The 20,096-nt window shown below is 55.6% G+C and overlaps 7 protein-coding genes across 7 annotated transcripts; 3 read left to right on the top strand and 4 right to left on the bottom strand.

Annotated features, from left to right (window-relative positions):
• Positions 1–249: 249 nt before the first annotated feature.
• On the top strand, positions 250–2,629 carry ACO1O0_004764 (M28 family metallopeptidase; the record flags this gene model as incomplete). The annotated part of the gene is made up of 5 exons (XM_083194197.1): positions 250–734; positions 803–1,008; positions 1,058–1,571; positions 1,635–2,446; positions 2,502–2,629. The coding sequence occupies 5 exons, from the start codon at positions 250–252 to the stop codon at positions 2,627–2,629; spliced, it is 2,145 nt and encodes a 714-aa protein (XP_083051145.1).
• A 249-nt stretch (positions 2,630–2,878) lies between these two features.
• On the bottom strand, positions 2,879–3,139 carry ACO1O0_004763 (uncharacterized protein; the record flags this gene model as incomplete). Its single annotated transcript, XM_083194196.1, has 1 exon — positions 2,879–3,139. A coding segment is annotated over one exon (261 nt), but the record flags the coding sequence as incomplete, so codon positions are not given.
• A 4,038-nt stretch (positions 3,140–7,177) lies between these two features.
• On the top strand, positions 7,178–8,752 carry ACO1O0_004762 (amidase; the record flags this gene model as incomplete). The annotated part of the gene is made up of 4 exons (XM_083194195.1): positions 7,178–7,425; positions 7,484–7,656; positions 7,723–8,522; positions 8,579–8,752. 4 exons carry the CDS (start codon positions 7,178–7,180, stop codon positions 8,750–8,752), a joined length of 1,395 nt encoding a protein of 464 aa, XP_083051143.1.
• A 407-nt stretch (positions 8,753–9,159) lies between these two features.
• On the bottom strand, positions 9,160–10,738 carry CDS1 (phosphatidate cytidylyltransferase; the record flags this gene model as incomplete). The annotated part of the gene is made up of 5 exons (XM_083194194.1): positions 9,160–9,195; positions 9,249–9,707; positions 9,763–10,109; positions 10,169–10,547; positions 10,604–10,738. The coding sequence occupies 5 exons, from the start codon at positions 10,736–10,738 to the stop codon at positions 9,160–9,162; spliced, it is 1,356 nt and encodes a 451-aa protein (XP_083051142.1).
• Positions 10,739–11,933: 1,195 nt separating this feature from the next.
• ACO1O0_004760 (Rad26 family protein) lies at positions 11,934–14,300 on the top strand (the record flags this gene model as incomplete). Its single annotated transcript, XM_083194193.1, has 1 exon — positions 11,934–14,300. One exon carries the CDS (start codon positions 11,934–11,936, stop codon positions 14,298–14,300), a length of 2,367 nt encoding a protein of 788 aa, XP_083051141.1.
• Positions 14,301–14,671: 371 nt separating this feature from the next.
• Positions 14,672–15,426, bottom strand: ACO1O0_004759 (uncharacterized protein; the record flags this gene model as incomplete). The annotated part of the gene is made up of 2 exons (XM_083194192.1): positions 14,672–14,851; positions 14,917–15,426. 2 exons carry the CDS (start codon positions 15,424–15,426, stop codon positions 14,672–14,674), a joined length of 690 nt encoding a protein of 229 aa, XP_083051140.1.
• Positions 15,427–17,585: 2,159 nt separating this feature from the next.
• ACO1O0_004758 (uncharacterized protein) lies at positions 17,586–18,993 on the bottom strand (the record flags this gene model as incomplete). Its single annotated transcript, XM_083194191.1, has 4 exons — positions 17,586–18,122; positions 18,298–18,439; positions 18,511–18,720; positions 18,779–18,993. 4 exons carry the CDS (start codon positions 18,991–18,993, stop codon positions 17,586–17,588), a joined length of 1,104 nt encoding a protein of 367 aa, XP_083051139.1.
• Positions 18,994–20,096: the final 1,103 nt, after the last annotated feature.

Genomic DNA, 20,096 nt, shown 5'->3' with positions numbered 1-20,096 from the left:
CAATGGGCATGTCGTCACGTCATGGCGTCCAAGTTGGTTGGGGGAACTGGGTTATAAAGCGAGCTTCAGTCTCTCCCATATCAAGGGCTGTTGCTTGTCTGTCACGGCTCAATAGATAGCTGGGAGACGTCGTGTAGCGTGCTGCTGCCTGGCCACTTACACACGCACCTGTCCGTCTGCCACTCACCGACACCTGGGCATTGTGGAAGCCTCAAGGACAGATCCATATCAGATATTCTGAGATCAATGATGCTACTCATCTACGTACTCGCGCTCTCCACGGGCGTCTCGGCCTGTTCGCGCGACTTTCTCACGACCAAACGCCACACGCACCGCCGGACCTTCACCAAGCGCAACGAGGACTTCCCGCCCGTCCTGACAGAGCGTGAGACGGTCCTGGTCAACTCGTTTGACAACGTCACCATTGATGAGTGGTCCGACTATTACGGGCACCAGACCAAGCTATCTGGCTTGGGCCGCGAGGCTGCCCAGTGGACTGCGGATCGCTGGTCTGAGCATGGCATCCCGAGCCACCTCGAGGAGTACCACGTCTACCTGACCTACCCCATCAGCCAGTCACTGTCCGTCACATACGCTGACGGGCGCACCGACGAGGTCAACCTGGTTGAGCCCGCCGTTGAGGGCGATGATGTGACGGCCCGTGAGGATAACCAGCCGACGTTCCACGGGTACTCTGCCAGCGGAAACGTGTCAGCCGAGTACTTCTATGTCGGGTACGCCCTGCCATTGATTTTTTTGCAACGTTTTCAGCTGTGAAAGTTGTTCGCTGACCCCTCTCTAGACGAGGCTCCAAGGATGACTTTGAACGCCTCAAGGAGCTCGGCATCGAGATGGAGGGCAGAATTGCGCTGATCCGGTATGGTGGACCGTTCCGCGGGCTCAAGGTCAAGAACTCGCAGGATTATGGCGCTATTGGGACCGTCATCTTTACGGATCCTGGTGACGACGGCGACTACACCGTCGCCAACGGCTATGAGCCGTACCCTGGTAAGTGTTCATCTTGGTATATGTATCAGTGTGAGTCTGACTGTGAAAGATGGCCCTGCGCGACATCCCGACTCGGTCCAGAAGGGCTCATGCCTCTTCCTGTCGACGCGCCCTGGAGACCCTACCACTCCTGGCTACCCATCGCACGAGGGTGTCCCCCGTGCGGCCATTGACGACGTGACGCCCTCCATCCCCTCTGTTCCCGTGTCGTACGCTGCCGTCCTACCGCTTCTCCAGGCCCTCAACGGCCACGGAGCCAGCGCTGCCGAGGTCAACCGCACCATCTGGGTGGGCGGCCTCGATGCCGACTACTCGACAGGTCCGGCCCCGGGCGTGGTGCTCAACCTGGACAACCAGATGGAGGAGAAGATTACCCCCGTGTGGAACGTCATCGGCTCTATCAACGGTACTAACGCGGACGAGACGGTTGTCATTGGCAACCACCGCGACACGTGGATGATTGGCGGCAACGGCGATCCCAGCTCGGGCTCGGCCATCCTGGTGGAGCTGACCAAGGCGTTTGGCAAGCTGCTGGACGCAGGGTGGAAGCCCCGGCGCAACATGTATGCTCATCAGTCCCCCCTGATCTTAACTTCCAATCATTTATATGTACTAACAACTCCCAGTGTCCTCGCGTCGTGGGACGCCGAAGAGTACGGCATGATCGGGTCGACCGAGTTCGTCGAGGAGTACGCCGACTGGCTGACCGAGACGGCCGTGGCGTACCTCAACATCGATGTGGGCGTGTCCGGCCCGCAACCCGTGCTCTCCGGGACGCCCGAGCTGGCCACGCTGGGCACGTCGGTGCTGCAGAAGGTCATCGCCCCCAACGGCGGCTCCTTCAACGAGTCGCTGTACGACGTGTGGCAGCACAACCCCTGGCAGCCCGATGCCGGCGGCGAGGTCGACATCCTGGGCAGCGGCAGCGACTACACGGCCTTTGTGCACCGCGGCATCGGTGCGCTGGACATCGGGTCCGAAGATGGGCCCCGTGACCCCGTCTGGCACTACCACAGCAACTACGACTCGTACAACTGGATGGCCAACTTTGGCGACCCGGGGTTTCTGCAGCACGCTGCCGTGGGGCAGTACCTGGCCCTGCTGGCGCTGCATCTGGCCGACGATGAGGTGCTACCGGTTGACGTGGGCTACTACGCTGGCGAGCTGCGAGCGTACCGGGATGATCTGGTGGAGTTTGTGGGTGAGTATGGCGTTGAGCTGGATCTGGCCGAGTTGTCCGATGCTATCGAGGTGCTTGCCAAGCGGGCCGAGGAACTCAAGGCCACGGAGGAGCATGCGGTTGCGCTGGATGACAAGAGGCTCATCCGCGTCGTGAACCACAAGTACCGTGATTTCCAGCGCGGGTTTGTCTCCCAGGGCGGACTGCCGGACCGCGAGTTCTACAAGAATGCCATTGTCGCCCCTGGGCTAGATACTGGTGAGTTGGCATGGAGTTGGGCGGACCGGGGATATGTACTGACTTGTGGGAATAGGATACGCTGGTGTGACGTTCCCCGGAATCACCGAGGGTGTGCAGTATGACAGGCTGGACTTGGCCGAGGAGTGGGTGTCCAAGACGGCCAAGGCGATCCTCAAGGCCGCTGATATTCTCAAGCCCTAGGACCGAGGGGGTCTGTAATAATGATGGGCGGGTTATTGAAAAAGTGTTATTAATACTGATAATAATGGTGAGAGAAACGAGCTGCAAGTCCTGCACTGTTATTGTTTCTAAGTTTTGTGACTAGACGACTATTGGTCTCAATCATACATGTATACCCCTTCTTGGAGCCCTCAGTTGCATCTCAATCCACTTGATATTCTTGACGACATGTTACAAATCATTATCAAAGACAGTTGTAGCTTTGAGAAGCTAGAGCAGATCGCCCTGAAGACTCTTCATAACATTCTCCAGTACGAGATCCGGATCGTACAGCTCGGACTCTTCCTGCTCCCTCTCAGTCGTGTCTCCGGGGCATGCCCTTTTGGAGAATTGCAGTGTCAGCTGCCTGAACCCATCATGGGCCCGATTGGCATGCTCGACCTTGTTCTTCCTGGCACTCCCCGGCTGTGTTGGGGGCAATGTCGCGTTTAGGATATCCCTCTCGTCAGTCTCGCTGGCAATGGCCTCCGCCTAGCTGACCATACCAGGTCGCTGGATGGAACGTCTTTGCCGCCTGGGACGATCGGGGGAGATACTAATCATGTCAATGTCGGTATCGGGGGGGATTGTGTTTTCCGCGGCTTGCGCTGGCCCTCCCATGGGCGTGTCTCCTGTCTGCGAGACAGCAGCGGATGTTACGGCTTGGCTATCTGAGTCTGCCTCCTCTGGGGTTGATGGCGCGATGCTCCCGTCTCTGGAGAATTGAGAATTGGAGTCCGAGATGCCGGGCGACGCGATGGAGCTTGTAGGCATGTAGCAATCGCTGCCCGGGGACTGGGAACGGCGGGATGCGGCAAGAGGCGTGTCTTCCTCTTCGGGTACATCAGTCTGAGCAGTCGTAGGGAAGTTGATCTTGGAGAAGTGATTGAACAGCTGTGCCATTCCCCAGCGGAGCCTGCTGACGATTAGACCAAAGACTGAAGAGAGTTGGGAATTGTTTGGTAGTCACGTACCAGTCAACGTCCCGGGGGTATTCTAATCTGAATGCTCGAGGGAGGCCCTTGGTGGCTGGCTTCCAGAATCTGAACCCTCTTCTCTCAGTATCGAGATACACGTCTGCCATGGCAAGATAGTATGTCTCGAGACCAAGGTTGCTAGGATCGCAGGCATCGTCAAAGTTGGTATGGGCCTTCCAGAAACGTCCAGCATCGCAAATGAAAGATAGATAACGTGGGTCATTCAGATTCTGAAAATCAAGAGCCACCATGGTATCTAGAAGATGATATGGTGATGGACCTTGTAGGCCATGAGAGGCGCTTGGCGGAAGCGCCATTGTGCGCCAATCGTCAATAGCTCTGTGAGGTTGTGGTGTCGTGGATGTTTTGACAGGGTCAAATCTAGGTCAATGATTGCCTGGCAATCAGAAAGTTTTTGGTTTGTGGGGGAGGAGTTTGATTATTATTATAAGGGCAAATAACACCAAACTCGCTGTCAGTGACAACAGGTGTCAAGCAGTGATGGCGAGTTGTCAGAGTGCCTGATTCGCTCCACATACACTGTATGTGCGCTGGAGACAAACACAGACATAGGACAACTCTTTGGTCTATTTTTGACGCGAAATGCATGCGTTAGTAATTGTGAAGAATAGTGACAGTCCTTATCACTCCTAGGTCTAGGGAAGACTGACAAGTGATATAGAACAAGCGAACACGCAAAGCCTCCGAGAGCGTAACAGACCTCATTCAGTCACATTATGAAGACTGCATTTTAAATTTGACTTGATATAGATTCGATCAGACTAAAATTAGCCACCTTGTCCCCTTTCACTTCCAGTTCCGGCCATTGCAATCAAAGGCACTATTATGAGTTTGGCTCCTGAACCTGCCACCTTGGGGTCGCGGCTGACTCGATATCACTAACCCTTGGCCAATATTCGTACGCCGTACATGCCATAGAATCGACAAAATGGAGCTGCTTATGAGGTAGCCACGCATTAATAGAAAGAGTGACTTGTCCTATTGTTCTTGTTTTCATTTTTGAATAGGTACATGTAGTACTAATCTCTCGTAGTCCAAGATATACTCGGTCTGGATATTACACTGAAATGTACGAGAGCGTACTAGAAGCGAGGCGTTTGAACGTTGAGTATCATGTTAGACTGCCTGGATTGAAACTTATGGTAAGTTGCCGCGCTGCCGTTGCTCTACTTTGACGGCTATTGATAAATTTCCATCAATTCAAGACGAATAACCCAAGACTTAACCACCACCGGTGGCCGTTTTACGGGCGATAGAACCGCGAAATTCGCGTCGTCGCGGTCTTCGGAGCGAATGCCAGATTGTCGCCGACCTTATAGTATCGGATTCCAGTCTTCTATTTACCGTCGCTTCGGTGCCCTCTGGGGATGCAGCAACTTGAGTTGTCTCGGCTAGAAACAGTTGAATGATCTCGATCTGAGGTCCAACAAGGTTGGGCGAGAAGAATCAGCTAAATTGGGCGTTTAATTGAGGGCCTGCTTGTTGAAATCGATGGCAAACTGACAACATACCGTGGGACTCCTAACCACCGTCTAACAGACTTTGAAAATGATATCACTGATATGAAGCTGACAGGGAGCTTCTCCTGCAGTGAAAGATTCTCTCTCCAAAGGACGTTTCTCGAGATATGATTATATCTCTCTGAAACTGATATCGGGGCGAGGATCCTGTCAAGTAGGACGAGGACAAGTTTCACAACCACGACGGCGATTTGGTTGCCCCCTCTTCTACTTTGACGAGCACGAAGGAAGTTAGTGTAGCTACTGCCGGGTAAGACCCCAGCAACAATCCTATATTCAGCTGGATCTACTGCTAATGATATCTTGTGTTAGATATGCATCTGTTATGGGTGCCTTTCTTCAGAAGAGCCCTTGAACGGACTAGCTCATAGATATTAGTACTGGACCCTGAACTTTTTAGCGTATCCCATTCCAGCAGGGGCACTATGAGGAATTCAGAGATATTCCAAACAAGCCCATCATCTACCATCCCCTCTTCCTGTCCCTCTTCCTGTCCCTCTTCCTGTTGATTCAGCCAGATAACGGCTTTCATCCTCCCGAGCCGACTCTGGCCGGTATGTACTTGTACGTGGTAAACCTGAGCCAATGGCTAATATCTTATGGGACGAAGTGCTTGCTACCCGTGCCGAGTACGTAATTGATATTCGGCCCCGGATCCGAAAAAAAGGGACCTGTCAAGTTATCACAGCACATCAGTCACTTCCTCGCAGCCCTCACTGGTCAACATGCCCATTCCCCCGCGTCCCGTGGACGGACCCCAACTGCCTAGACCCCAACCAAGTGTGAACGGTTGAACCAACCCCAAAACCGAGACCACGGACCTGCGCATAATAGGACCGGAACTGGCCGAGAGTCCAGACCCGAGACCAGCAATGGGAAACATAGCCGCTAATGGGTAAATAAACAAATCCCTCCCGGGCCAGACGCGTCCACCACTGGCCAGGCCAACTCTGTCGCCTGTCGTCTCTCCAGCCCGGCGTCTCGTGACAACCCCACTGCGCAATGCCTGGATGTATCATGTATCATGTATGTGATAGGGCCTAGTATTCGTCTGGTCTCCAGTCTGGTGGGTAAGCCGTTGCGCCATGCATGCGGGGGCTGCTCTCGGCGACGATCAATGGTCGCACTGGCGGCTGTGTGTATATTGCTTCTTGTCGACGCTCCGCTGAAAATGACTGATGCGTGAGGTCGTCTCACCGCTCCTGGGCATGGCCAGCATCGTCTTCAATGCCTTCGAACACGAGCAAGCAAGTCGGACATTTCATGATCCCGTTGGAGGGGTAGGGCCACGGCCAAGAGGCCACCAGCGGGACTATTATCATGTAAATGCCATGTCCCGACGTTAATTTCGGGGCGATTACTACATTTGCATGTAGGTACGGAATAATGTTACAGTAATACAACAGTAAAACTACAAGTCATGCGATAGTATACCCACTCTTTCCCGGAATCCGGCGTCCCGCACTGCAGTACCGCAGTTGGTCTATCCAGAATATTCATGCCACAGCTTGGAAATGCAGGAAATGCAACGCAACCATGAGAGTTGACAGATGCCTGGGGAGGGGTTATGCACTTGTTGCATCCTCGTGATTTATGCCGTCTGTCCATCCGTGCTCAGTCAGCCGTTATTTTCCTGTGTCTTGCCCCGTGTCTTGCATGGCCGGAACGCTTTTCTGCTCTTTTTATACTCACCTGTCTCACCTGACCCAACGTAGCGATCGGGACCGTCCGCTACGGGAAGCTCGCGAAGTCCTTCAGCCCCATCGTCAATTCCTAAGCCCCCGAGTCTCCGACTCACGCTGCAGTTCCCTAGGTACCAAAGGGTCCTGAGGGGTTCTCACTAGACGATATATACTCCCCCCCGCTCCGGGGATAGCACCAGAGGCGGCCAGACCGGTATTGTTAACCCGTAACAAGGCTGCAAGGCCGAGTCTTTCTCTGATAACAACAATTCTCTAACAGAACCCGTTCCCACGGAGGAAGAGAAGGATCTCTGATCTCTGACCGTGACCATGACCGACACGCCGCTCTACCTCCTCACGGCCACGGCCGTCCGTGCCCGTCTCCGCGCCGGTACCCTCACTGTCGAGGCCTACGCCCAGTCCCTTCTACACCGCATTGCCCAGCGCGATAAAGCTGTGGGTGCCTGGGTCTACCTCGACCCGGCCTTTGTGCTCGAGCAGGCCCGCGCCCTGGACAGGATCCCAGCCGATCAGAGAGGGCCTCTGCACGGAGTGCCCATTGCCATCAAAGATGTCATGTACACCAAGGGTGAGAACCGGCATTGAAGTGGAAGTGGGATGATTCTGACCCAACAGCCGAAAGACGGGGGATGGGGAGAATGACTCCATGTCCACGCGTTTGCTAGAGAGATTGGCTGACCGGTTAGATATGCCCACGCAGCACAATTCGCCCATCTACAAGGGCAGCTTCCCCCAGGTCGACGCCGCCTCGGTCATGATCCTCCGCCACGCCGGCGCCCTCATCTTCGGTATACAATCCCCCCCACACCTACTATTGCCATCTAGTAGGTATGCAGTATTACTAACGCGACCAGGCAAAACCGCCACCACCGAGTTCGCCGCCACGACCATCGGCCCCGCAACGCGCAACCCTCACTCCCCCCTCGTCGACCGCACCCCCGGCGGCTCCTCCTCCGGCTCCGGGGCCGCCGTGGGCGACGCCCAGATCCCCCTCGCCCTGGCTACGCAGACCGGCGGCTCCACCATCCGCCCGGCCTCCTTCAACGGCATCTACGGCTTCAAGCCCACCTGGGGCGCCGTCTCGCGCGAGGGCCAGAAGATGTACTCGCTGCTCCTCGACACCCTGGGGTGGTACGCCCGCAGCGCCCCGGACCTCGCCCTGCTGGCCGACGTCCTGGGCGTGCGCGACGACGACCCCAGCCCGACCTTCCGCGGCCTCCGCGGCGCTCGCTTCGCCCTCTGCCGCACCTCCGTGTGGCCGTCCGCTGGACCCGGAACCCGCGCCGCCGTGGCCCGCGCGGCGTCCATCCTGCGGCGCCACGGCGCGACCGTCGACGAGCTGGACCTGCCGCCCGCGTTCGACGCCGTACCCGAGTGGCACCGCGCGCTGCTGCACGGCGACGGGCGCGCGACGTTCCTGGCCGAGCACCGCGTGGCGCGGGAGCAGCTGCACGAGAGCCTGGCCGTGTACGTGGACATGCCCGAGTTTTCGCGGCGGGAGCAGCTGGTGGCGCAGGACGGGATTGCGGCGCTGCGGCCCAAGTTCGACGAGCTGGCGGCTGGGTACGATGCCGTTCTGGCGCCGAGTGTTGTGGACGAGGCGCCCGTGGGGTTGGGGTGGACGGGGGAGGCGGCGTTTTGTAGCGTGTGGACGGTATGTTGAGGGTCCTGGAGGCGGACGGTTGGGTGCTAATGCTGACTTGAGTATAGGCGCTGCATGTCCCGGTGGTGAATATCCCTGGGTTCCAGGGGGAGGACGGCATGCCGATTGGGGTGTCGCTGCTGGCGCCGAGGTTCCGTGACAGGTATCTGCTCAAAGTGACGGAGGAGGTGGGCAGGGTGTTCGAGGCCGAGGGTGGTTGGACGCGGCGGCTGTTGGTATAGAGGTAATACTAGACGCTGGGCACCAGCTTGGGAGTTATTATTGGCGGCACTTGTGATATATGATGCGTTAGACTCATTGGCACGATTCATGATAGAGACGGCCGGATGCAGGACTGGACATTAAATGTCTGGATTAAATCTTAGTACGGCTGACCTATATGCCGTAATAGTTGATGTGTGTGTATGTTCGTGAGCACGCCGATTCCGCCGCTCCATGCCGATGGACCTTTTTGGTCGCATCGCTCCTTTTCGCTGCCTTGACCTGATAACTATAAACGTGAAACAGGTGACAATGGTGAATCGTATCATTACGATGCGGGAGGGAAGTTGTAGGATAAAGTAAAACAAAGTTGAGTTGCTACATGAAAAGGAGGCCGTGAAACGTGACTGCGCTCCTCATTCTATTATTATGAGAGGATGTTCTGGTCGACGCACTCAACCAGCTGCCACGGGTCAGCTTGTCCGTTAAAATTTTGAATATTCTAGGGCAACATACCTTCTCAGATGCGATGCCCTGGTTCGCCAGGTAGCGTCCCATGGCCTTAACGAGCTCCAGCTGGTCCTCGGGCGACAGGCCGTTGATGGCAGAATCGAGCACGGATCCCAGCTTGACCTCATGCATGGCAATAAACGCCTGGTAGTACACGTACGCGAAGAAGCCCATGATGAACTGGCAGTCCATGCGGTCCGTCATGCCGCCATGGCCGGGGATGGAGTCGCCAAAGTCCTTGATCTTGAAGCTGCGCTTGAGACCCGAGGCGAAGAAACCACCAAAGGGAGCGATGAGGGACGCAAAAGTCGCCAGCACAAGGGCATGGAGCTGCATCGGGGTGAAGGTGACGGATAGATTCGTGTTGTTGGGGAGGAAGTAGTACTGCGGAAGTTCGTACGTCTGGGGAACGAAGGCGGGGTTGACCTCGCAGTCGAGACCAGTGAAGATGTTGGCGCCGAGGTCCTGTAACTTGTCAGTAAACCGAGCACCGGCACTAGCATAAAGTGGGAAGACATACGTTGACCGGGCAGATGAAGTACTTGGAGCGGGTCATGAGGTTGACGAGCAGCATGGCCCAGAGAAGAGTCATGATCCAGGCTCCAACGAAACCCTCGACCGTCTTCTTGGGCGACAGCTTGATGAGCTGGGTGCGGCCAAAGGCAATCCCGCAGACATAGGCAAAGATATCGTTGGTGATGACAAGGGCCGCCGGCAGGAAGAACCAGATCATGCCCTCGAAGACGTTGTTCATGACAAAGTGGGCCTGGAAGACAATGAGGTAGAGGGCCATGTGCGTCCAGGCAAAGTTGGTGAACTGGAACTTGATGTGGTCGGTCTTGAGAGAAGCGACAAAGTAGACGAAGCCTAGCAAAAGGTGCGGGGTTAGTGAGAGGTTCGGCGGCTGCATGGGATATCCGACGTACCAAAGACGTAGAGGACAAAGCTGATAAAGCGGTGGTGGGTGGCCAGCGGTAGAAGGACCTTATCCACCAGGACAATATGCTTGAAGTAGTAGATGACGCTCTCGCCGTAGAGAAAGTACATGGTGGTGCCGAGCCAGTACCAGTTGAGGCGCTTGGTGGAGCGGAGGTCGCGGGCGCGGCTAGGAACGTTGGCAATAGCAATGACCTCTTTGAAGGAGATGATCTGGACGGCGGTGATGATGAGGATGATGTAGATGTGTCCCATGAAGAGGGCGGCGAAGAAGCCAGCAATCATGATGAAGGTCCAGAGCGTACGCGTCCAGAAGTTGGCCTTCTTCTTGGCGTACTCGGCGGCCTTTTGGTCTTCGTTGGTGGTTTTCTGGAGCCAGATCAGTCGGAGCTCGCAGTCGCGATGTCTGGGCTTCATCTACAAACCTCCTGAACTGGGGCCAGCTGGGCCGGGGTCTTCTGGGTGGAGAATCCCTCTTCGCTCACATCGCTGAAGCTGGACCTGCGCCCGTCGGAGCCATTGGCATTTCGCGAACGCCGCTTGGACTTGGAGCCAGCCATTCTGAAAGCTGGTTATGTGGCGGGGTGCGTCGTCTGGTTTTCGTCTGCGCAGTGTTCGTTTCGCGTCAGCTGGGCGGGATGTCCGGAGCTGGGGGTCGCGTTCTCTTGGCGATGGGCAGGGCCAAAGACAAGTCGGTCGGCCGTGTATTAGAGGTTCGGAGGCAGCCCACGGAAAGAGAGAATCGAGCACCAACTCGATCGGAGGGGCTGGGGGTCGTAGGATGAGTCTGGTGCCGAGTTGACGGGAGGGCAATGCAGATGCGGGAGTGGAAATGGTAGTGAACGCGATGGAGCTGGTGGATGGTTTTTCCAGGGAGCTGAGGTGGAGGGTGGTGCTCCGCTGGGGCTCCGCTAATAGAGGCTCCGCTCAGGGCCTCTGGCACTTGGCTGGCACTGACTGAGACTCTTGAGTCTGGCTGCCACGACGGTTGTGGCTGACGGCCGTTACGTCAGGGCTGCAACCTCGAGCCTTAGCGGCCACTCCAGCAAGGTCTTGCGCCTGCCCAAGCACGAATGGAAGCGGTGATTCAGATTAGAGTCCTATTTCGGTGTTCACAAAGTGAGGGGTTGACTTAGGTCTAGTGTCATCGAAGCTACGAGTGCCTACGGATACACCATGTGTGGTGGTGCTCAGGTCACCGTCCGTGAGGAACTCAGACTTGATACAGATGCCACGATATCAACCTAAGCTACTGGGCTCTTGGGCTCCCATGTCTGGGATATACCCTCTGATAGACAGACGTATCCACCCTGGGAGTTTTCTACCGCAATTCCACGTTGTTGGCACTGGATTATCCCCCGCCTCCAGGGTGGTATTGCATGCTAAGGCGTAGACAACCCCTCTAGCTTCCAACCAATAAATGTCACAAAGCAGGTTGCAATTGCTGATCAGGTGAATGGCTGTGCCTCTGATCAGACATTGGATGCCCACGTCAGTGGTGAAGCTGCACTAAAGAAGGCGGCCATACCTGCCATTGCAAAATCTGTAGGCACAGAGTTTTATGTGCACCTCAGCCACACTCCCTACCTTGTCGCCGCACCGCCACATCATAAAGCCCCAACGCGCATTGTGCACACTCCACAACGCGTCTACTGCCTGCAGGCTGCAACTCCGATGCTCCAGCACAAACCTCCCATCACCACGGCACGGGAAACCGATCTCAGACGATGCCGCTGCAGATCTCTCCCCTGAAGCATGGACCTCGACGAGTTCTCCGACGATGGCCTCGATGATCTCCCCGACAATGCCCTCCAGGAGCTAGAGAACAACGCCATCACCTTCACCCAGGCCCAGCAGGTCGCCCGCAAGCAGCCGCAGCAGCCTCCTCAGCACCACCAGCGCCAGTTCTCCGACTATGGCTGGGACGAGGACGACGACCTCGACACCTCCGAGGTGATAAATGACGCCGACGCCGCCCTCGTCAGGCGACCCCTCGTCGATAACAGCCTTCCCAAGCAACGGCGACAGCAGGTCAACCAGCATCACCAGCCCGCCCAGCTGCCTCCACCGCCTCGGCCGAACCCGCAATGGAACCCGGCCATTGACCCAGCAAACCATCCGAACAGGGCCCTTGCCGCACGACAACGCTTCCCGTCCCAAGAGCCATCCAACCTCGGCCGTCCCCAGCCGAGCCAGTTCGCCAACCCTCCCCCACCCCCGCAACGATTCGCTCCCTCGCAGCAACACGGCTCGCAGCAACATCTTCAGCACTCGGAGAATGTGGTCTCGGCTCTGCAGCACCGTGTCCGCGCACTCGAATCCGAGCTCAACGCCGCTCGGGGCGAGATCTCCATCATCCGCGCCAACACATCCAAGACGGAGCAGCAGCACACCGATGAGGTCTCCCGCCTGAAGCGGCTCAATGCCGAGCAAATCGCCCGTCAGGAGCGCATCCTCGAGGCGGCCGTGGCCGCTGAGAAGACGGCGAGCACCGAGCTGCAATTCCTCCAGCAGGACATGCGCGAGGCCAACACCAGGCCTCGGAGGAAGGATGGTGTGCCGCCAGGCAAGGGCCAGGCCGCGGCAGGTGCTCTGACGCCCAGGAAGACGAACAAGCAGTGGGTCGTGGCCGATGGTTTTGACGAGATGGAGATTGCCAACAGCCCGACCAAGGGGCAAGGCAGAGGGAAACACGCAGGATCGGTAGCGGCCAACGTTGGGGAGCGGACCCCAAGTAAGGGCAAGCGGAAACGGCCCACAGTCGACAGCCCCGTCATGGCCCTGGAGATACAAACCGACGATGTTGTTATGGCAGACAGACCTGCGCCGCCTGCATCGCATGCACCCGCCTCCGGCGCTGCTCCATCGCCACCGTTTGAGTTCTTGCAGCTCGTGCTCGACCACGCTGCCTTTCACCAAGAGCCGCCTACATTTGACGTACTCTCCCGCTTCACGTTCCCATCCGAACCCAACACTTCTCTTGCTACACACATCTTCCAGACCCTGCCGGTCATGGGTCACCCTCAGCGACCGATGCAGCTTCTTGTCGACTTTTCAGAGCACATCATTGGCCTCTGGACCAGAAGCTATAGCGAGGAAACGTGGGAGCCCATCAAGTACCTGCTGGCACTGGTCATATTCACGCTGCAACTTCACACAACCTACGTAGCTCCGCTAATAGTCAACAATCTGGCAACCGTTGCTCAGGCCACGATTAGGAGACTGGCTGAGGGCCGCCATCGACTGCCAGATGGGAATCTCTCTAAAAGCGACGAGTATAGCTTCCTCGAGCATCACATCGACACGACCAAGATTCTCTCTCTATTGTATGCGTCAGCGCTGGCATGCGTGACGTCCATCATGGAGACGGACAACGGGACCGAGCTGAAGATTGTCGACTTTTGGAGACTCATGTCGCTCGACTTTGTGACGCTTCTCCTGACGCCTAAACAAAAACCCAGCGATATCATCGGGATGCTAGATATGCTAGCCACATCATCGCTGCCGGAATCCATCGGCCCCATACTAGAAGACAAAGAACCTGCCTTTGTCGCTCGGCTCGTCATTGAGCGCGTGTCGGCTAAGCTCACCGAGTCCCCGCTGTCGGCGACCACGACAGAGGATAAGCGCAGCATCCGGGTCGCAGCGCTGCGGGCCATGATTGCCTTTGCGCGGTACCCCTTTGGCGCATTGCAGCTCGCCTCTCACGACAATGCCCTGCCGCGCATCGTCACCTGCCTCAGCGACGCGATTGAAGACCTCTACGACCAGGCCATCCCGCCACATATCCTGCCGGAGGACTCGGATGCCCCTCCCGATACAACATCCCCCTCGGCAGTACTGTACCGCATCATTGGGCAATGCGTCCTAATTATTCACACGCTCGTCACAGACCCGCGCACTACCAACGTGGCAGATATTGGTCAGAAGCTGTCGGTGGCGTACGGCGGCAGCCAGCGGTACTTGATCTCGCTAGGGCGGCTGAATTTCGCAGAGGAGGACCTGGTGATGGAGGCGGGCATCGATAGCGAGGTGGTAGAGATGGCGCACGAGCTGCTCGAGATGGCAGTGACGCCGGATGAGGGCGAGATTGTGAGTGAGGCGTTTGGGTCACAGGTATAATTTGATGGAGCCGCATCGGCATGAGATACGACGGCATTTGCATGGGGGGCGGCGTTTGGCTTCAGATCGACGACATGTGGTCAACATGTGAGATTACATCGGGACAGGACCACCATAGGACGGACACCTAAAAGGCGAGGTCATATCATCAAACACATATCTTTTTTTTTTCGCAGTCATCGATGTCGTCACTCATCTCCAACCGGCCATGAATCACCCAACTCCGCAGACCCCAACAAGTTGCTAAACCAATACAGGCCAACCAAGGTATCGTGGACAGACGGCTTACTGGAAGCTGACGTGGACGTGGTCCCTTGAACTGATGTTAGCATTCTTTCTTGCACGGCATCACAGCAGACTGGACGCAAGACTTACCAGTGGTTCTGGGTGATGTCGCCACGGTCCTCCATGGTGCGCCAGCCGGACCAGGGGCCAACGCTGTCCCTCCCGATGTTCCAGATCTTCTGGCCCCAGATGACGTACTTGAGGTTGATAGCCGCACCCTGGTTCATGACCCATTCGGCGATGTCGACGCCGGACAGAGTGGCCATCTAGACGAGCTGTTAGCACGCACACGACACACAAACACAAGCACAGAAAGGGGGGGATCACTCACGCCGCCACCGTCGGCAATCATAAAGTCAATGGCCATGCCACAGCAGTGGTCCGAGGTAGGGTTAGTGCTGCAATCGCAGTCACGCGTGCAGAAGATCTCGCGAACACGCCCGGGGAACTGTCCCGAGACCGTGGCAGCGCCGTCGACGGCCGTCTGCTGGCACGCGCCGACCGAGGGGATCGCAGGGGCCGGGTAGCCGCCCTGGCCGTTCTCGAGGCTGTCGCAGCACAGCACCTGCGAGCCGCCGGGGCACAGGCCGGAGGAGGTCGAGCCGGCGCAGTCGGACTTCCAGGCGCAGGAGGAGGCGGCGCCGGAGGCGAGGCACGGCTTCTTGGAGCAGCAGCGCACGGTGGCACTGTCCCAGGGGCAGGCGCCGTCGATGGCCGTGCCGCCGTTGGCCTCGCAGTCGGCGTTCTCGACGCAGACGCCCGCGGTGTTGTCGGGGCCGTAGCACGGGTAGCCGACGGTGGCCAGGACCGGCGCCGCGAAGATGAGAGGTGAGAAGCGCATGTTTGGATATTGGGGAGGTTCTCTTGGACGGGTGAAGCTTGCTGGGAGATAGGTGGAGTTCGTCCAGACGAGGGACGAGCAGGTCGGTCGGTCCCGGTCTTTATAAACATGAGCTACCTACATACTAGAACTTCCCCATACTATGCATGACAAGGTATTCCAAGGCCTGCCCATCAGGGAGTTGCCCCGCTTAGCCACCATGGCGATGGCCCGACGAGGTCGTTTCGGGTCATCTCTGCGTCGGACTGTCCATCATGTCTAGATCGAGACAAGCGGTGGAAAAGAAGCTTAAAAACGAAACAATTGCCCCGAACCCCCCGACAGTCCCGATCATCGATGGCCCTGATTCTTCCAACAAGACGAAGGGGACTGATCAAGGAGGTTGCTCGAGACTCGGGTCCCACAAGGCGTGTCGCAGGCGGTATCCCGGCCATCCAGAGGCCGATGACTTCAGCGGCACTTTGGGAAAAGTCCCAGAGCTACGATCGGCAGCGGTCATTACTTGGCGCGGGTGGTCGAGAGATGTCCAAGCATCCGCCGCCTACCACACAACAGGCACGGCAAGCACAGCAAGACCCAATACAACCGGTTCATGGTGAATGTGGCTTTACACCAAGGACAAGAAGGGGAAAAAAGAGCTGGTCTCGAAGGGCCAAGAGGGTCTACTGTGCTGCCGGCAGTGCTCAATTGCAGTCCTGGACCCCTGGCTGGCTTCTCCTCCTCCCGCATTCTGCAAAGCGCCGGGGGGGCAAACAGTCGGGCTGGTGATGCTTACGGGGCAAGTCGACGGTGCTTTCTGCAGCGCTGAGACGATGCCCGCAATCCTTCATTTGCCGCCGGGCGCCGATCATTGCTGTTTTGCGCAGGCCGTCTGTGCCCCAGCAACACCGGCATGTCGTTGTCGCCCTGGTGGCATTGCTGTGGCTCTCCGTTTGGGGACGGCCGAAGCTGAGATAATCGATTGATACCGCCGTCGCATGACGGAGGACTCCGAAGGGGCCCTTTATTTATTTTTTCTCGATTTCTCCCTGCCATGCGATGGGCCACTATTACTCCTACTCTCCTACAGATAGGGAGGCGTCATTGGTGGATACTCTGCTGCAGGATCCAAAGATTGCCGTCTTGGCTCAACGAGGATGTTTCATGTAACAATTCATCGTAGCATTCCTACTAATAGAACATCTCCTGCACTCCAAGAATCATCATCTATTACACTGAGAAACTCGAGTATTGTCACACGGTAACAAATTGTCGACTAATACATCCGTACCTTGGAAAACCGGACCTGTCATCCAGCTGCCATCGAATCCCACCGGGCTGAAACTTGGCGCTGCGATGCAACAAGATCAAACAGGTTTGGCCAGGGACGCGTTCATGCGCTCTTCGACGAGTTCACGCACGGGACTCTAATACCAGGTTGTCGGTCTAGGGGCTGGTGTAAGAGAATATTGATGTCTTCAGATTCGACCGGGATATCATATTATTCCAACATTGATTGTTATTATTCAGTAGTCCGTATAATACGGTACGGATAACCTCCCAGCCAAACTGACCCAGTATTGTATCCCGTATGAAACCCAGTAGTACTACCATATGACAGTGCAATCCGACGGGAGCGGTGAGACACACCGTGATTCTCTAGAGAAGCTACTTCATCAAGCTAGACCTTTAGGTTAGAACTTGCCAATAGTGCTCGAGCCAGACGCCACCGCCATTTGCCATGATCTCGTGGTTTCGAGCAATGTTACTTTGTAAATACGAGAAGAAATATTCACGGAGCCCAAAGTCCCCTCATCTCGGCCCTTCTATTCTAGCATCGTGTTTGGGGGCGAACAAGCGATTGTTTTTAAATAATCCGCTTATGTTGTATCCTATATCCAGTCGCTGCTTAGGGAGAGACAAAAGTTGGAGGAGTTCGGGGTTGAAGCGTCCTACCCTGGAGGAACACCTCACACGTTGCGCGAGTAAAATAGTATTGGTATAAATACTGCAAAAAAGGTGCACATGTTTTATGTACCAGAATCACCAATATTTCATGCCTTCCCAAAGACTCTGTCATTAAATGCATCACCCATGGACCTGTTATTTCACAATGTCGTGATATTACGTTGATATTCGACCCTAAGTGGTATAGATATTATCCTAAGAATCAACAATCGTCAAGATCTATCCTTCGTAGCAACTATTGCATCTTCCCGCCTCTGATCCCCAGATTCGACAGCTGTTAACGTCCCACTACTGCTGCGCGTCTCGAGGTGGCTGGCATTCTGCCTCAAGGGCATCTCATCGTCGACTGCCGTGTCCGATGCTCTGCGCTCGTTGCTCCCGGAGTCGATGTGGTAGTGGTGTGAGTTGTTGGTAATATCGGACGAGTCGCGCCGGATATTTACCCTGACATCCGTCCTCTTGTGATTACCCCTACTGTCCCGGTGTGACTCAACCCGGTTCAGGTCCGTGTCCGAGTCGCTGCGTATGGCGCCTGGCTCTTGCGCGTATGGGGGAGCGTGCGGTTGTGCCCAGGGCTGGAGTTGTTGGCTGTCCTCCCTGTCATGTTTGGACTGGACGATCTCGGTGTCATCGGATAGCGAGAGCCTGGGCAAGTCCTGGTTGAGGAAGGGGCGCCTGGCAAGTTTCGCGATGAGGTTAGCCATGGTCATTTCGATGTTGAGTTTGACCATGTAGGCGACGGGGTGGAACTGGAGGAAGAGAACTCCAAAATCGAGGAATAACAGGGCAATGATTATTACCTATGGCGCGAGGAGAAACATCAAGTAAGTATCAAGCCATCACGTTGAGGTGTCCAAGGAAGGGGGATCGGTTATTTACATCTGTAAGAAGTGACACCGCCATGAGCTTCGTATTGAAGCTTACCAGCGGCTCATACTTCGTGAGCCCGCGGTCGTTAACCAAAGACTTCCTGACTGTGCTAATAAAATAGCAGTTGAGCGTGCCGTCGACCAGCATGATGAGGATCTTGGACATGGGGTCCCAGTATTTGTTGGCTATGACGAACCTATTACTCGTCTTAGCTCTGACTGGGCATAATACTTATGGGTTACTGTTATACAGATGGAGACTACTAACCCTTGGCTCACGGGCGGCGTGGTCTGAGACGGCAGCCAGATACAAATGACGAGAATGTTAATACACGTTATGAAGCCCGCTGTCCCCCACTTGATCTTTGTCATGGTGTCGCGGTTATCAGCAAGAATAGTGATTCGGTTGATGATAATTTGCATGAGAAGCTGGGTCTCGAAAACCCATGCGATCAGAAAAACGAGCAGGACAGGTATTCTATTGATATTAACTGTCAGGTGAGTGCAGTTGCTGCCAAGACAGGACCCAGACTCACGTCGATTCGACGACACCACTGAGTCGTAGATAGGCCATGATGCCAATGCACACGTTGGCGAAGATTTCCCCCCATATCATGCGGATATACACGCTCCGTAGGGGGTTGCAGTTCCGTTGGGTCTGTTTGATGGCTTCCCAGACGACAAGGAACCCAAAGCCGACTGTGAAGCCAAGGGCCAGGGAGGCAACATTCAAGTCGACAGCCGTCCCCATACTGAACTGGGGATGCAGGTGATCGTAAAAAAAAAAGGAGATAATAACAATACAGGAGTGCTGTTGTATGTACAAAATTCGTGGAGGGGTACATGGTATTAATACCTAGCCGTCGTATAGCAAACACCATGATGTAGAATCCGCATACCAAGCGCGCAAATTCAAGACAAGATCTCGGGATTTCAAGACAGCTGTTCCATTTAAGGTAGGCAGGCCAATTGTATCATTGGCCCACTAAATCCTTCTACTATGTAACACGACTTCAGCTCACTCTATAGCAACCAGAGCAACCAGAGAGTGGGCTTCAACTCCGCCTGTAGACCCCCCCCCCCCCCCCCCCCCCCCCTTCTTATCATCTCACCCAGAATACTAATATTAAGGTTATTTATGAAGATATTTGCATTTCTGTAGCCGGGACTGTTTCCCAAAGGGGAATGGTTGCGCTGAGATCCCGTAAATATGTCTTGAATTCCCGTGAATTTGTCTTGAAATCGCGTGAGTTGAAACCGTCCACAGCGCAATGACTCGAGACTGTCGATGTTACGTATCCTGGTAGGACCCACAGACTCGCCTGTACATACCGAGATACATGATAAGGTCAACTCACCAAATGTGCGGGGGAAGCCATCACGTCGTGGTGGGCTAGATCGTGGATCTACCGCCCCATGTCGTCACTACCCCTGGATAGGTAGCGATGATCAAGTCGTATCCTCGTTGGAAAGAGAGAACTACCCAGCATCTGAATAAAAATGACCTGGTAGTAGTACAACGTACAATTGGTAATGCTACGATACTACAAGGCAAATGAGGAGACATCCATTAATGATCGTCTAGCAATATCTGCGCCATGTCACCTTGGCTTGGGCTGTAGCCGTGATTCCGTGAATCTGGGCCCCTGGGATCGAGGTTCGAGACGGCCCACGTGTCAGTCACGTACATAATATTGCCTACGGTATATCTCAGATGCTTGTCTATAACGACCAACAGCCACTGTCACCCACGTGTTGTATGCACCCACAGTACGTGCTTGCACATCACCGCCCCCATGTATAATATATGGACCACTCACACCAGTCAGGGGATCTCATGACTCGAAATGCAAA

This window comes from Amphichorda felina (assembly GCF_050947745.1).
Source record: "Amphichorda felina strain 45539 chromosome Unknown scaffold_4, whole genome shotgun sequence".
In the NCBI taxonomy this organism is placed as follows: Eukaryota; Fungi; Ascomycota; class Sordariomycetes; order Hypocreales; family Bionectriaceae; genus Amphichorda; species Amphichorda felina.
Note: the sequence above shows the minus strand (reverse complement) of the source record. Positions and strands in the feature narration are given on the sequence as shown.